This window comes from Mesocricetus auratus, unplaced genomic scaffold (genome assembly GCF_017639785.1).
Source record: "Mesocricetus auratus isolate SY011 unplaced genomic scaffold, BCM_Maur_2.0 Super-Scaffold_100013, whole genome shotgun sequence".
NCBI classification, from domain to species: domain Eukaryota; kingdom Metazoa; phylum Chordata; class Mammalia; order Rodentia; family Cricetidae; genus Mesocricetus; species Mesocricetus auratus.
The window spans coordinates 57,870,403-57,884,707 of NW_024429196.1; the positions used below are offsets into that span (position 1 = coordinate 57,870,403).

The 14,305-nt window shown below is 42.2% G+C and overlaps 1 protein-coding gene across 1 annotated transcript in view; it reads right to left on the reverse strand.

The window, feature by feature from the left end:
• Nucleotides 1–14,305, reverse strand: part of F13a1 (coagulation factor XIII A chain) — a 178,446-nt gene that overhangs the window by 71,552 nt on the left and 92,589 nt on the right. Inside the window, exons 7-8 of the mRNA XM_005066385.4 lie at nucleotides 6,172–6,346; nucleotides 3,635–3,773 (exon numbers count right to left, since the gene is read on the reverse strand). Coding sequence (XP_005066442.1) covers nucleotides 3,635–3,773; nucleotides 6,172–6,346 — 314 coding nt within the window. The remainder of the gene's footprint in view (nucleotides 1–3,634; nucleotides 3,774–6,171; nucleotides 6,347–14,305) is intronic.

The window sequence follows — 14,305 nt, forward strand, 5'->3', positions numbered from 1 at the left end:
ATGGGAAAAGTCAAGAAGGACAGTTTTCCACCAAGAGCCGCCACACCAGACTCCACTCATTCCAGCTGAGGGACTCGGGGCAACATTTGAAGAAGCAGGAGGAAAGCCCTGCTGTGAAGTACCTTTCACGACTCCGTAAGTGCCATCTCTCTCTTTTAAGACCGTTTCCAACTCCACTATGACCTGCAAATAATGAGGTGGCCAAACAGCTCTGGTAAAGGACAGTGAAGCTGTCATGTCCACCGAGCATGAACTGACTCTCCCACGTACAGAGACCCTCATATTCCCATAATCCCGCAGTAAAGTGCTGGGTAAGCCATTTTAGTAAACTGCCTACTATGGTGACTTACAGATGCCTCCCCTACATGCTACACACCCTCAGGCACTCTCAAGGGAGAATATCTACCACAAGGGACCCAAGACAGCAAATAGGAAGTAGGAAGTTAATCTGCCTGTCCTTGGTGCTGTACATCCCTTTGCACATTCCTGAGCCAACTCTCTGAAAGGCCCTGCTGGTCTGACTTCTGACTTTGGTAGTCATAAACCTGGCTGAATTCTGAAATGGAGATACCCTGGGTCACAGAGACCTAAGCAGAACAAATCAGTTTAGCACAATCCTCGAACAATGGGACCAAAGTGTCAAAGGGACAGGAGAAGGATGTAGCATCTACTCTTACAGTTTCCTTTCCTCAGAGAAGGGAGGGGCTGACACTGAGTACAGGAGTGAGAAGTCAGGCTGGGATGGCTTCTTTTGACGGGAACTTTGGAGCCTATTGAGGGAGGTAAGTCCATGGGGTTGGGTGAGGTTCCTCAGAATGGTGTTAGAAAACTGCATAGGCTGAGAGTGGCCAATGCCCAACAGTCGTTCCCACCCACACTTCAGCCTCTTCCTCCAATCCCCAGATCAGCCCTCCTTCCTGCCACCTAAAGTATTGCTTTAACCAGCACTAGACCGGCCACTACTCAGTATAGATTGAGGATACTGTGCCAGAGTGCCCCGGACCTTTTCAGGTTTCAGAACATCTGCACATGCATAATAAGATATCTTGGAGGTAGAACCCAAATCTAGACTTGACATTGACATATGTGTCACGTACACCTCACACACGGTCAGAAGGTGATTCTGTGTGACATATTTCAGGCTGTTCTGTTTTGATTTTCTCACGTGAGAGCAGATGTGGAATTCTCTACATGTACACATGAAATTCTGGATTTTGTAATAGTTCAGATTTTGGGTTTGGGAGTGAGAAGTGATCAACCTGTGTTTTGCCTGGATACCTCGTTTAATTACTCATCACAGTCACTCCAATAGGAAATGGTAGGTGCTAGGATGATAAGGACCCTGAAGCACAGAGAGGTGAGGTCATTTCCTCAAAGACAAACAGCAAATAATAGCCTAACCCAAAGCTTCATGTGGGGGTGTGGCTGTGATGGCTATATCCTGGTTGATGTGTCCAGGAGAGTCCTCAAGCAAAGAGAGTCCTTGACACGTTCTGGTTTTCTGGAACACACATAGCTTATAAAGTACAGCAGTGTTTGTGCAAGCACAAGTATCTGCTATTTCTTTAAAAATACCCCAAAGCCACAGAGGTATCAGTCATCTCAGGACACTGGGCACCCCTCTCTTGTGAGTTTGTCAAGGTACTCAGGAGGATGGCAACATATTGCCTCCCCAAGACTCCAGCTGTGCATCTAATAAAGAAGGCGATCCTAGAAGCCAGTGTTCATTAGGCACCTGCTACACTCGGCTCTGCACTGAGTGAAATTGGGAATTTGGTCATTTCTGCTTTAGAGGAGGAAAGAGGCATAGAGTCTGCTTTTCGCAAGGTCACACGGCTGGTCTTCTGGGGAACCTAGACAGTGAGTCCTTTTGTCCCTGTCCTTGGAGTCTGGGTGTGTTCTGAGTCGGGATAGCATAGGCCACTATCAAAGAGATGTCTTGTCACCACACACTGAAAACCCCGAGACTCATCGGGGAAGGGCAGGGAAGCTCTGTGGCACTGTGTACTCTGGGGATGTGGCAGACCAGGCCAGGGTCAAGATCGTATATGCTGGGGGAAATATTGGAGGAAGGCTTTGAGACAGGGAACAGAACTCAGAAGCAGGTGTGAAAGACAGAGGGATAGCAACAGTAAAAGCTGCCCACCTCATGACTTTATACCCATTGTATTTAGGGCCTCATTGTACTATCTAACAGGTTCCCCATAAGGACCTAGCATGGGGTGTTTGGATCAGGGGACTGGAAGACTGATGTTGCCTATATAAAGACAACGTGTGTGTGTGTGTGTGTGTGTGTGTGTGTGTGTGTGTGTGTGTGTGTGTTCCAGCTCTACAGAGAAATCAAAATAATTCTCACCCTGCCATTACCATTGACAGTGGGCTTTAGGGGCTGATGTTTTGGATGTTCCAGGCAGACAGGACTGTGAGCTGTAGTTCCACAGGCTTAAATGGCTCTTTAAATTGCTGTTGAGTTTCCACAGTCCAGGCTTTATCTTGCTCAAGTCTGCCAGCACCCTGTCTCAGCTCATTTCTTCAAATTAGAGGCTCTAGTTTTTATTCATAGTAACCTGCTGCTGTGAGTTGGGGGCATTTCAGCCATTTCCCTCTTACAACATTCCCCAGTGGCCACTTATAGGTTCTAGTGAGTTAATGCTGCTCCCAAAGCCAATCCATGCCCACAGCATGGATTTCTTAGGCACTTCTAGCTTTTAATTTCTCTCAAAAACGAGCTTGTGAATTCCCACCATCCCCTTTTGGGTGCTTTTATAACTGACAGCATTTTAGCTTTATGATGTGTGAAGAACAACTACAAAGGACACATTTTGGGCTTGGAAATTTTATGCAGCTCAATGCCTGGTGACTGCTCAAATTCCATCCCAGTTTCATCCTATGTAGAGTTTCCTAAATATCCTATCCATTTAGACTCGGACTGATGAGTTCTCCATGGAAAGAATGGTCTCTTTGGGCTCTCACTCTATGCGATGGACCAGCTTCTGGTACTGCACTCCAGGGTAGTAAAAGATGCATGAAGCTGGTGTTTGGAAGCAATGTCACCTTTCCCCATCTTGATCTCCAAATGAAATCTGGGCACACAGTCAAGGCCAAGTTCAACACTATACTCAAAGAGGAATTCTGCATTTCAGAAGTGAAAATAGGTGGGGTAAAGAATCAGAGAAGATGGAGCCTATTGACAGTTTATGAGATATGTGACCTTGAGAAAAATCTCTTTGGTCCTCAGTTTCCTTATCTGCAAATGAGGGATCTTGTGTCATTCACTTGATATAACATGTAAGAACATACAAACACATAAACCGGTGAACAGGAAATCGTGGGCAGATGTGAGCATTGGCAACAGTCCCACATTAATCACAGTATTCACATGCTATATAGAGGAACAATGTATTAGCTATGCTCATGGCCTACTGTGGTGATTGTTCTCATGTAGATGGATGCTTGTCTTCTATCACCAGAGCCCAAACTGTCTGCTTAGCAACATTTCCCATTCACCACTTAAAAAAAACTGTGACAAGGACCTTAAAATGGAAGAGAGAAACACTTGTCAGGGTCTGTGTTGTAGCACATGGAATGGCCCTCTTGCTTGACACAAGCCCATGTCATTGGAAGTCAGACTCACCACACTGAATCCTTGGTGAGTTTGGAGCTCACATTCCCATCTTCTTCCAGGAAGACATCCATTTGCAAATTGGCATCATTGTCATGGGCTGAGAAGTAATTGGTAACAACTCGTGCTGGGATTCCAAGGCATCTTAAAACTGTAGGTGAAAGCAATCACTGGAGACATAAACCCATCTAACCAAACATAGTGAAAACTTCTCTCCTCTCTGGGGCTTTCCTCCTTCCCAAAATGAAAAATCCCTTCCTTGGATGTTCTACACCCAAGAAACTTTTGGTCCCTTGAGAGCTGGAGAGAGACTGTTTTTGGAACTACAGATCAGGTGCCAATGAGATTGTTTGTAACAGAAGTCCAATAGCCTCGTGTTAGTAGTTTACTTCTAATCACAGTGTCATCAAAGGAGCAGCAATTTAATCCTCTTAAAGGGGGTTTTCTGAAAGCACAATTTTAAGAAAACCTATCATAAGTTAGTATTATACAAGCTCCTAAGTGGGACATGCTACTTCCAGATGAAATTTGTTCTTGGAACACTGTAGGGTACACCACCCAGACATTTGACTAGTTAGATAATAAATTACCTGGGTGCATCTCTTGCCATATGCACCTATTGATTAAGCTTAATCCAAATGCCCTCTCTGACTCCCAGGATGCCAAACATCAGGGCTCATTGGAAATAATTTAGCTGACAATTTTAAGATTAATGACTTGGCTTGTCTTTTCTCCCCCTCTCCATCAGAATAATTTAGCATTTTTTAAACAAAGACTATCTAGCCCTTTCAACAGAACAACCTTGGAAGACCAAATGTGAATTAACTGGAAATCAGTGTCCTGTCCTTTAAAAGACTTGGCCTCGGTCACCAAATAACAGAAGACAGTCACCACTGGCTTCTCATGCCTACATTCCTCTGCATCCTCTCTATTTACCAGTATAATGGTTGGTGCTCATGTTCTGTTTCTGGCAGATTCTAATGTGAATGGTTGGGTACTAGTTCACATTATTACTGAAGGGGACTTGTCCAAGGGTCTGCCTTACTCTCAGTTTAAGACAGGGGAAGACTGACTTTGGGGTACCAGCTTCTCCTCCCACCAACTTCCCTTTCTGATTGCCTGTATTGTGATCTCTTTGTAGTTTAAAATCTGCCTTAGCTTACTTTGCCACCGATGCATGTTCTCAGGCACAGAGAGCTATCCTTGTTTAAGTGAACAGTGTACATGGATACGAGGTTTCACTATCTTATCTGGTTCTAAGTCCAAAGGTATTGAGCTACATCGGTGGAATATTAGGTCTGGGAAGAACTGAAGTCTTGTACAGTTTCTTGGAATGAGCTTAGGCTCTGTGCCTTGGCTTTAAAGTCCCGAGGAACACAATCCCTCCAACCTTCAGCCACTACAGCTCAAGCTTCTGTCTGACATCAGGACTGGCCTCCCAGAAGACAACTGTTCCCAGGACATGGATATTCCTTTAATCCTTGCGTATAGTCAAGAGGCTCAGAAAGTATTCTTATGCAGTCAAGTCATAGGAAATCACAACAAACAAAAGAGAATGTCATTTTTGTTTGTGTGGAACAGGACTAGGTCCTCGATTGTCACAACTTTGTGCTAAAATAGGTGGGTCTCATTTTAAACAGTATCCTTTCTCAAGCCTATAGCCCCCACACTCTCATTTTTAAAAAAAATTATTTAAAAATGCTAACCAGGCAAAGCACTCTTTATTAATGAGCAGGTAGAAAGGATACTCTGACTTGAACTTAATGTTTCTCCAAGGTGGTAGGAATGGTGTATGAATAAAAATCATTACTGATGGCGAAGACATAGTAAAACAAATGGCTTTTTAATATATTCACTGAATTAACTGTAACATTGTCTGAACCTAAGAAGACAAGTGCTCTTTGATAAAATGCTGCATAAGCCTAAAGAGAATTGTTCTGTTCTCATCTGTTTTGCTCTGCAGATTGGATATTGGATGGATTACACCCCAGAAGGGTAGCTGGGGAGGGGAGGATGCTCAGTGAGTACTGATACCTAACTGGCCAGGCTCCCTGAGACTACAAGTGAGGGGGAAGATAAAATGACCTGACTCCCTTTCATATCTAGGACGAGCTTTTAAGTATTTACAAAACATCTCATCAATAAACAAATAAGCATATTTATATGTTTAAGAAAAATCAGAATATACCTTGCCTTATTATTTATTATTTTAGTTTTTCTTTAATCTCTAAAAGAAATGTTTGAAATGGCTCATGTTTTCCCTACTTCCTTCCTTAGCCCTTTCAACCCTCTATTGCTCTGGGTGTCAAATGATGGATCATGTAGGAGACAGTCTATCATTCTTCACATAAAGATTCTGCAGTCAGAGAGACTGTGAGAATATTTGGCCCAGCACAATTTAATTATGCATTGACTATATCCCAAAATAGTCACCCATAAATTCTATAGAGCCAATGGGAGCTTTTAAGTCTCCTTGCCAGGTTATAGATAAAATGTCTTGAAGTGAAATTTCTTTTATGTTGAAAATCATTACTCTAGCAGATACTTACATGTGTTAAAGACACCAGCAAAAACCCAGCACTGGCCGTATCGGACTGGTGTTTCAGAGCTCTTATATTCTAGTAGAATGTCAACACTTCCGGTCCAGGCTGATGGAGGGATGCCATAGGCATAGACATTGTCCCATGATCCAACAAGGACACCTTCATCATCCTTGGCATTCACCTAAAGGAGGCCATGGGAGGTGAAAAAGAAGAAAGGTCATTGAGAAATCCCCTCACCCAGACTGGTATGGGGCAAGCTGAGACTTCCAGTGTCTTCTATGCATCCTGCATAGTGAAAACACTTCCCATTCCTTATTCAATTTATCACATTATCATCAAGGGTAATTATGAAAGACCAAATTGTTCAAAGGGAAGACCCAATGACCAATAATACTCTCCTCCTGAGCAAAGTGTTGTCAGGTATAGTTGAATGATGAGTTAGAAGAGTCTCCTAGACTTTATTTGAAAAAGATCCATATTGGGTACTTGGTTTGGCCTAGAATAACATGGGGTGGTGGTGGATGAAAGACCTGCAAAAGGAAAAACTAGGAGGGTATCTTGTATTGGTGAAAGGTGGATTTGACTGACAAATGGGAAATCAGTGATCCAGTGGTCTTTGACTTCCATGCTAAGTAGTGTATGCTAAGAACTGAAAAAGGATAATGTTGTCAAAGGTGCCATTAAAAGTCAATAGGAAAATAGATGCCCATGAGCACTGTACATGATTTTTTTTAATTCATTACAGACATACTTTTCAGTTTGGGAAGATGCCTCAGTGAATAAGAGCACTTGTTCCATAAGCAGAAGGACTTGATTTCAAATCTTCAATATTCATGTTAAAAGTTGGGAATGACCAGTATTGTGGGAGGCAGTCAGGAGGATTGCATTGTTTTGCTGGTTGCCAGCTCTTTGAGATCCTATCTCAAAGGTATAAGGAGGAGAATGATATAGTAAGACACCTGATATCCTCCTGTGTGCTCTCCCTGTACATGTGTGCCCCCAACATGCATGCATACAGCAAAACACATATGCCACACATACACAATAAAATAAAAATATTCTTTAATGATTGTTTAAGATTATCTATCTATCTATATATACACACACATATATATATATATATATTGGAGTTGGAGAGCAAACTGGGGCCCTTGTACTAGGTAAGCACTTTACCATTGAACTACATCTCAGCTCCCAGTTTTATAGTTATATTAAAAGGGATTTCTATTTACCTAGAGGATCTGAGATATTATGAGTAGATAGTGGCAATCTAGAATATATGGATAAACCTCACTACACAGGGTAGAAAAATTCTTGTAGACCTAATATGCAGGGACAAAGACAACTGATGTTTAGACAATGAAACAAAGGGCAGAAAATAGTGATTTTTTTTCTGGACACTGCTGGATCTACCACTTTGGATGGAGCTTTCATCAGTTTAAGTGTAGCCAGAATCTAAATGAGGAATAGTGGTTTTTCCAAATGGGTGCTGCCTCACAATTGGCATGACAGTCAGTGATTTTGAGTACTCAAAGTGTGGTTTGCCCATTAACTGTAATAATATCCTCTGAGCTCATTGGAGATGCATACTCTCACGCTTCTCTCATGCCTACAGGAAAGGAATCTGCACCCTAAAGCATGATCCATGTACATTAGTTCAAGAAGTGTCAGTCTGGATGATAGTGAAAAGACATTAATTAGCACCAAAGCTGTGCAATGAGATTACAGAAGCTGCTGATGAAATACGAAAGCAGAGTGAGTTTTTGTGCTTTGACTGCTTCACAGACCTGTTTGCCCCACAGCCTCAGCAACCTGCTGGACTTCTCCACTTAGCCTGCTGTTCTTGACTGGAAAGGACTCTTATTCTGAAACGCTTCAAGGGTTCTTTGAAAACAGAGATTAGGTCTGTGAAAATATGTCTTTCTAAATTCCAGCAAGTCTGAATAAAGAGATGGTTCAATAGTCAGGTCTGAATCCAACAACCATGCAGGCTTTGTCCATTGAATATGCCTAAGGCTTCTTCCTCAGGAGAAACAGAAGCCAGTCAGGTGGAAGTAACTCTGATCCGATGAAGACAGAAACACACAGAGGTAGAGAGGCAACTCCAAGGAAAGAAAAATCAACTAACTGGGTTGGAGGGCGGTCCTGTTGTTTGCAGTTTGGCAGCAGACTTGCCATATGAGCTGGCCAGAAAAAGTCACCCGAAGTTGAAGAAATGTGTGATGTCATGAAATAACATGACATGATTAGGGACCTTTGTATGGTTATCATGTAAGTAGTCAGGATTGAATGAAAATCAATTTTCTTTCTTTGACTTTGTGTCTGGGCAGGTTAGAGGGAAGGCTCTTAGGCAGTACTTAGTTAATGTGTTGAATGTTGAAAAAATTAAAAGCTTTTAAGTTTCTTAAAGACCTCTGCCAGCAAGCTCAAGCCTTTGATGTGAACCTCAGCCGCAGCCAACTCTTCTGACCCTATTCTTGAGCAGCACTTCTCCTTGCAGGTGAATTAAGTTTTCAGAAAACCTGTGCCTACTGTGATGGAACTCGGGGAGTGTCTGTGATATGATCTGGCCTCTGTGGAGGGGCAGTATATTATCGTTGAGAAGGAGAATAGAGTTTATGGATCCCAAGGGTAAAAGTCCCTAAACTGTAGCTCTGATGTCTGATTTTCAGATAGTTAGCCATTAAATAGAAGACTACTAACAGCATAAACTGAATCCAATCAGCTAGGGAGAAGAGTACGAAATAAATAGCTCTCTTCCCTACAGACCGTTTAATTGTTAATGCTGAATGCTGCCCCTGCTGCTAGATAAATCACAATTCTCACGTATTAGCATTTGACCAGATTAGCTACTGTGTTCTAATTAGAACATTGATTTCTAAGGAGCTCAGGCACTGAACGAGATACGTTCTAGTGGCAGATGAAAAGGGTTAAAGTAAAATAGCCCCTTCCAGACAACAAAATATGCTAGAGGGACAACCCATGGGCATGCTGGGGTTTTTGCTTGCTAGAGTAGGCTGCTGTTATAACCCATCATGAACTCAAGGTTAGACCAGGAGCAGAATCATATATCATGGTTTTGAGTCATTGGTGATGGGGCACACAATTCAAACCTGGTACTACAGACTAGAAGTGATATTTAACGTTAATATGGCTACCTTAAATTTCTATCCTAGGGGCTGCATAGATGTTTCAGAGATTAAGAATACTGGTTGCTCTTCCAGAAGACTTGTGTTCAAAACCCAGCACTCACTTGGTAGCTCACAACTATCTTTAACACCAGTTCCAGGAAATCTAACGCTCTCTTCTGGTTTCTGTAGGCACTGCATTCCTGTGGTATACAGACACATGTGCCTGCACAACACTTATACATATAAAATACTTTAAAAAGTGATAGAAGTTAAATTTCCATTGCATGCCTACAGAATTGGAAAAATGAAAAAGTAGACCTCCAAGTTACTACCAGTAACATCAATGTTATAAGGTGATTCGATAAACTCCAATACCTAGTGCCCCCTCAAAATGAAACCAAAGGTAATGACCATAATTTAGAGAGTCATCCATGGTCTGAGATTCGAAACAAGTCCCTAACCTAGAATTTGTAACCAATTTAAATTTTGAATAAAGAAAAAATTGCCTGATCATCTAGACAAAGAGTGCAATAGGCCAACCCAACCTTTATAAGAATAAGGGAAGGAAGCATAAAGTCCCAGTCACAAGGGATCTAGGAGAACATAATAACATAAACTCCATGAGAAGTAGACTTAAGCATCTTCCTAGCTACAGTAAAGAATGAGTTTAAAAGCCTGTAAATGTAGGACCAAAAATCACTGTAAGAAAAATGAGATTTGAGTGTTGAAGGAGAAAAAGAAAGAAAATGATAGTGATTCAGTGTTTTGGTCTCGCATAGTTAATTGACACTGTCTAAATTAAAAGATAATTTAAAAGTACATCATTACTTTATGTTTAATTGGTTTCATAATTTGAACTAATTTTGGAAGGATCTGTTAGGAAATTATATCTATTATGAAGGGACATTTATTTGAAGTTTAGCAACTTTTTTCTGTACAACTCAGTGTTTTTCTCCTTCTAAAAGCAGATTTAATACAATTAAATAGGATTTGAATATAATTAAACATGATTATTTAAATAGCATGATGCCACTTGGTATAAATACAAACAAATGGGAACACAGTAAAGAACACAAAAATAGACCCATACAAACACAATTAGCTAATGTTTTGTCATAGCTGCAAAGGAAATTTCCTAGCAAAACTGTGGTTCAACAAAGGCTGCTAGAGCAATTGGGTATCATACGGGAAAAGTTGCTTAGGGGCTCAGGAAGATTCATAAGCCTGAAGTGACAACTGATGGACTGGGTGAGCATTTGTTGGAGACTCTTCACTGGAGTAGCTGTGTGCAGGTTGTTAAGAGAACTCCTTCCTCCAGTGTTGGTGAGGATGTGGGTTAGTACAGGCATTTTAGAGGATGTGCATGTCTGAAGGAATGACTACATGGTACATTAACCCACTTCTAAAAGCACTGACATCAGTCAGTATGTCAAAGAGATATCAACATAGCTGGTAGGGGGCTGGGTAAGGAACACAGCACATATAGACACAAGAGAACGATATCCAAATGTAATGGAGAAAACAGTGAGAATATTGTTTTAATTTTATTTTTCAAAAATTTTAGGTACTACTTGAATTCTTTATTGAGAGAAGTGCAACGTTTTTGCTTTTATTGTTTCCTTTTCTTTGTTTTCTTTTGAACTGAAGAGCAAACTTTTGTAATAGCCATTGGAAGTAGGAATGTGTATAAATTGACTCTTTTGAGCTCTACAATGAAAATTTGGTTACAAATTTCTTCTTAATTCTAATAAGTATATTTTCTGAATTATTTACTTACAAGGAGAGGATGGTTAAAGCTCCTATCGTGTCTCAGGGAAGGTGCCTAGTGGGGCTATTACCTTGAATTCATGACTTAGGACCAAGGGAGTAGTTAAACTAGGTTTGTTCTGCTGTGGAGGGGCAGAAACAGGGCTCTGCAAGGCAGGGAGGGAGACTTGGGCACCCAGGGAGTGGACCACCAGAGGGCTGTGCCTTATGGGTTTTCTGCAGCTAATTCCTCTGAATCGAGTCTTTCTCCTTTGAGGGAGAGTGACAGCTCCTAAGATTCATGAATGTAAGGGAACTTGCAAGGCTAAGAAGCTTAAAAAGTTCTAAGACTTGCAAGGCCTCTCCCTTAAAGCTATCAACTGGGGCTGCCTGCAAGCTGTCAGGAGTCCTCAGCCACTCTGTGATGTGTGTCTTCATGAGGCAGTCACTTTCAGTCATGCATGCTCCCATAAGGAGCCCCAACAAACCTCACTGATTTATGAGCTAGACTGGCAGGGTGGTTTCTTTGATCGGTTTCTCTTCCCAGCAAAAATTACGTTAACTGTGGGAAATGTACAGGAAACAATGGTCCCTTGTGTAGGAAGCCTGTAAAAGAGTGAGAGACAGTCCCTGCTCCCACTGTTAGGAGACAGTGCAAGATGACAAAGCTACACAACTGTCAACATATATGCAGAGGAACTAGGTCAGTCCCATGCAGGCTCCTTGGTTGTCAGAACATGAACTCTCTTAAGAGGTATAGAGTTAAATTTGGGAAAGAGAGAATTTATTCCTAGTAAGAATCCTTCCCAGCTTTTGTGAACCACAGGTCCTCAGTTACAGCTTCATGGTGACCAGTCTTAAACATAATGTACCTCCTGTGCCCACATACCCCAGGCTTTGTCAGTAAAATTCAATAGCTACTGTATTGAGAGTGAAGCAGGGTGGGCCAAGTGGGGGGGGGCTCTGATACATTTGTATTCAATTAATATCCTAAGAAAACAAGTGAAGAAAACTGATTTTGAAAGCCTGTTTTTCTGGGAATGTAGAGATCTATTTTTTAATGCTTTCTTTTTCTGTTCTGTTTTTGTTTTTTTGTCTTTCCAAATTACATGTTGGGGGGGGGGAGAGCTGAAAGTGAAGTTCTTAAGAGGTTATGCCATGGGCGTCAAGCTAGTAAATATACCTAAGAGGGAAGACATAGAGTTGCAGGAATCCTGCTCTCCCCTGTCTGGCTCCTTAACCTTGGTCCTCTCTGGACTTTCAGGTCCCTTGAAATTCCAGAGTCACACTTGATGCAAAGGAAAAGAAACCCAAATACCATCTTGGATTTTCACAGGTTGGCATGATGGGGGGCTAGTTAGCTGTTTTCTGTCCAGTGTTACTGGAATGTTGGACTGTCTTCCTACGGTGACCTTCTACACTTCATCACCAAGTGTGTGTCTATTGATTGGGCAAGACCCAACTGGTTTCAGGGGGGAGGAACCCTTTCTCTGCCACTGTGGTGTTCCTGCTCTGCTCACATGGAGAGAGTCCTGTACTTGACACTACCCCCTTCATTACCACATGGTGTTGTGTTATTGGTTTGATCATCTTTGTTCCCATTGCCAGATTTCCTGTTTGGAAAGAAGGAAGTCACCATGCCAACTTGACTTTGCATTCCTAGGGCTACCACTTGTTAGGTCTCAAACCCAGGACAAATGGCTATTTAACATATCAAAGGAGACCTGGCTGCCAGGTTCTCCCAGCATCCCCCTGCCTGTTATAGAGTATGGCTGGCATGCCCCATCCTCCACCCTAATCTTCTCCAGCCTAGGGGCTGGGCTGCCCTTCTCTACCTAACTCAGCCATTTTGGTTACCTGGCCCTGGTTTTTGATCTACCCATTATCCTCTTTGCATCTTGGTTAGTGGCTCCTCGGTCCTCCCCATTCTCCTCATGTGGCCTGGCTCAGGGTGATGTTCAGTCTACTCTCCCAGATGTCCTGCCTGTGACCATGCTCTCTCTCATATTTAAAATAAACCTACTCCACCTAGGTCTAGTCATGTGCTTCCTTTTTGGTTTCTTGTTTTCATTCATCATGGAATGGCACTTAGGGGTTTTCCTGGGTGGTTGGATGCGTACACACACACACGCACACACACGCACACACACACACACACACACACACACACACACACACACACATGCACGCACGCACGCACGCATGCACGCATTCACACATACATACACACACCCAGAGCAAAGCACAGCCTAGTGGGAAATAACCTCTACATGTATCTGAGAAAAAGCATGGTTTCAGAATATACAATACACAACAACTCCTTCTCAGTAATTAAAATACAAATAACCCACTAGGAAAAATGGCATAGACTTGGGAAGACATTGTACTAAAAGAAGCATATGAATGACCAGAAGTATATGAAAAAGTGCTCAGCAGAGCTGTACATCAGAGAAAATACAATTAAAGCAGCAATTGGATATAGCTACATGCACATTAGATTGGGTAGATTTAAAAGGTTGGAGTCACCAACAACAGATGAGCCTGTAGAAAAGAAGACTGTCATAAGTTCCTGGAGGAATGTAAAACATACAACAATCTGTATGAATAACAGAGGGGTGCTTCAGAAAATTAAACACATACATATCTTGTAACACACACATGCCAGCTTTAGATGTTTACTCCACAATATGAGAATACGCACATAAGAAGATGGAAAGCACCATTGCTGAGAGAGAACTGCCACTAATGTCCTACTCAGCTGTAGGCTCTGTATATAAGAATACCAACTAGAGCCGGGCGGTGGTGGCGCACGCCTTTAATCCCAGCACTCGGGAGGCAGAGACAGGCGGATCGCTGTGAGTTCGAGGCTGGGCTGGACCGACAGCCTCCAAAACAATACAGAGAAACCCTGTCTCATAAAAAAAAAGAATACCAACTAGACAGGCAAGATGTGCCCATGGGTGCTCTAGTCTCAGGCCACTATTGGGTAATGGTCCATTTCTGATTGGAGTTGATGTCTGTACCATAGAAGGGAATTCACAACTGGTTACTGTAAGCCTGGTCAAAAGCCCATCCCTAACCCAGAATCCATCTCCAATTGATAGCTCCTGACAAAGGAAATATTATTTTCTCCAATGGAGTCTCAGTGGGTATACAAATCACACTTAAGAACAGGTCCCGCCTTTTACTCCTCTCTTACTCTCATCATCTCATCCTCTCTTACTCTCGTCTCTCTCTTACTCTCATCTTTCTATCTCATCCTC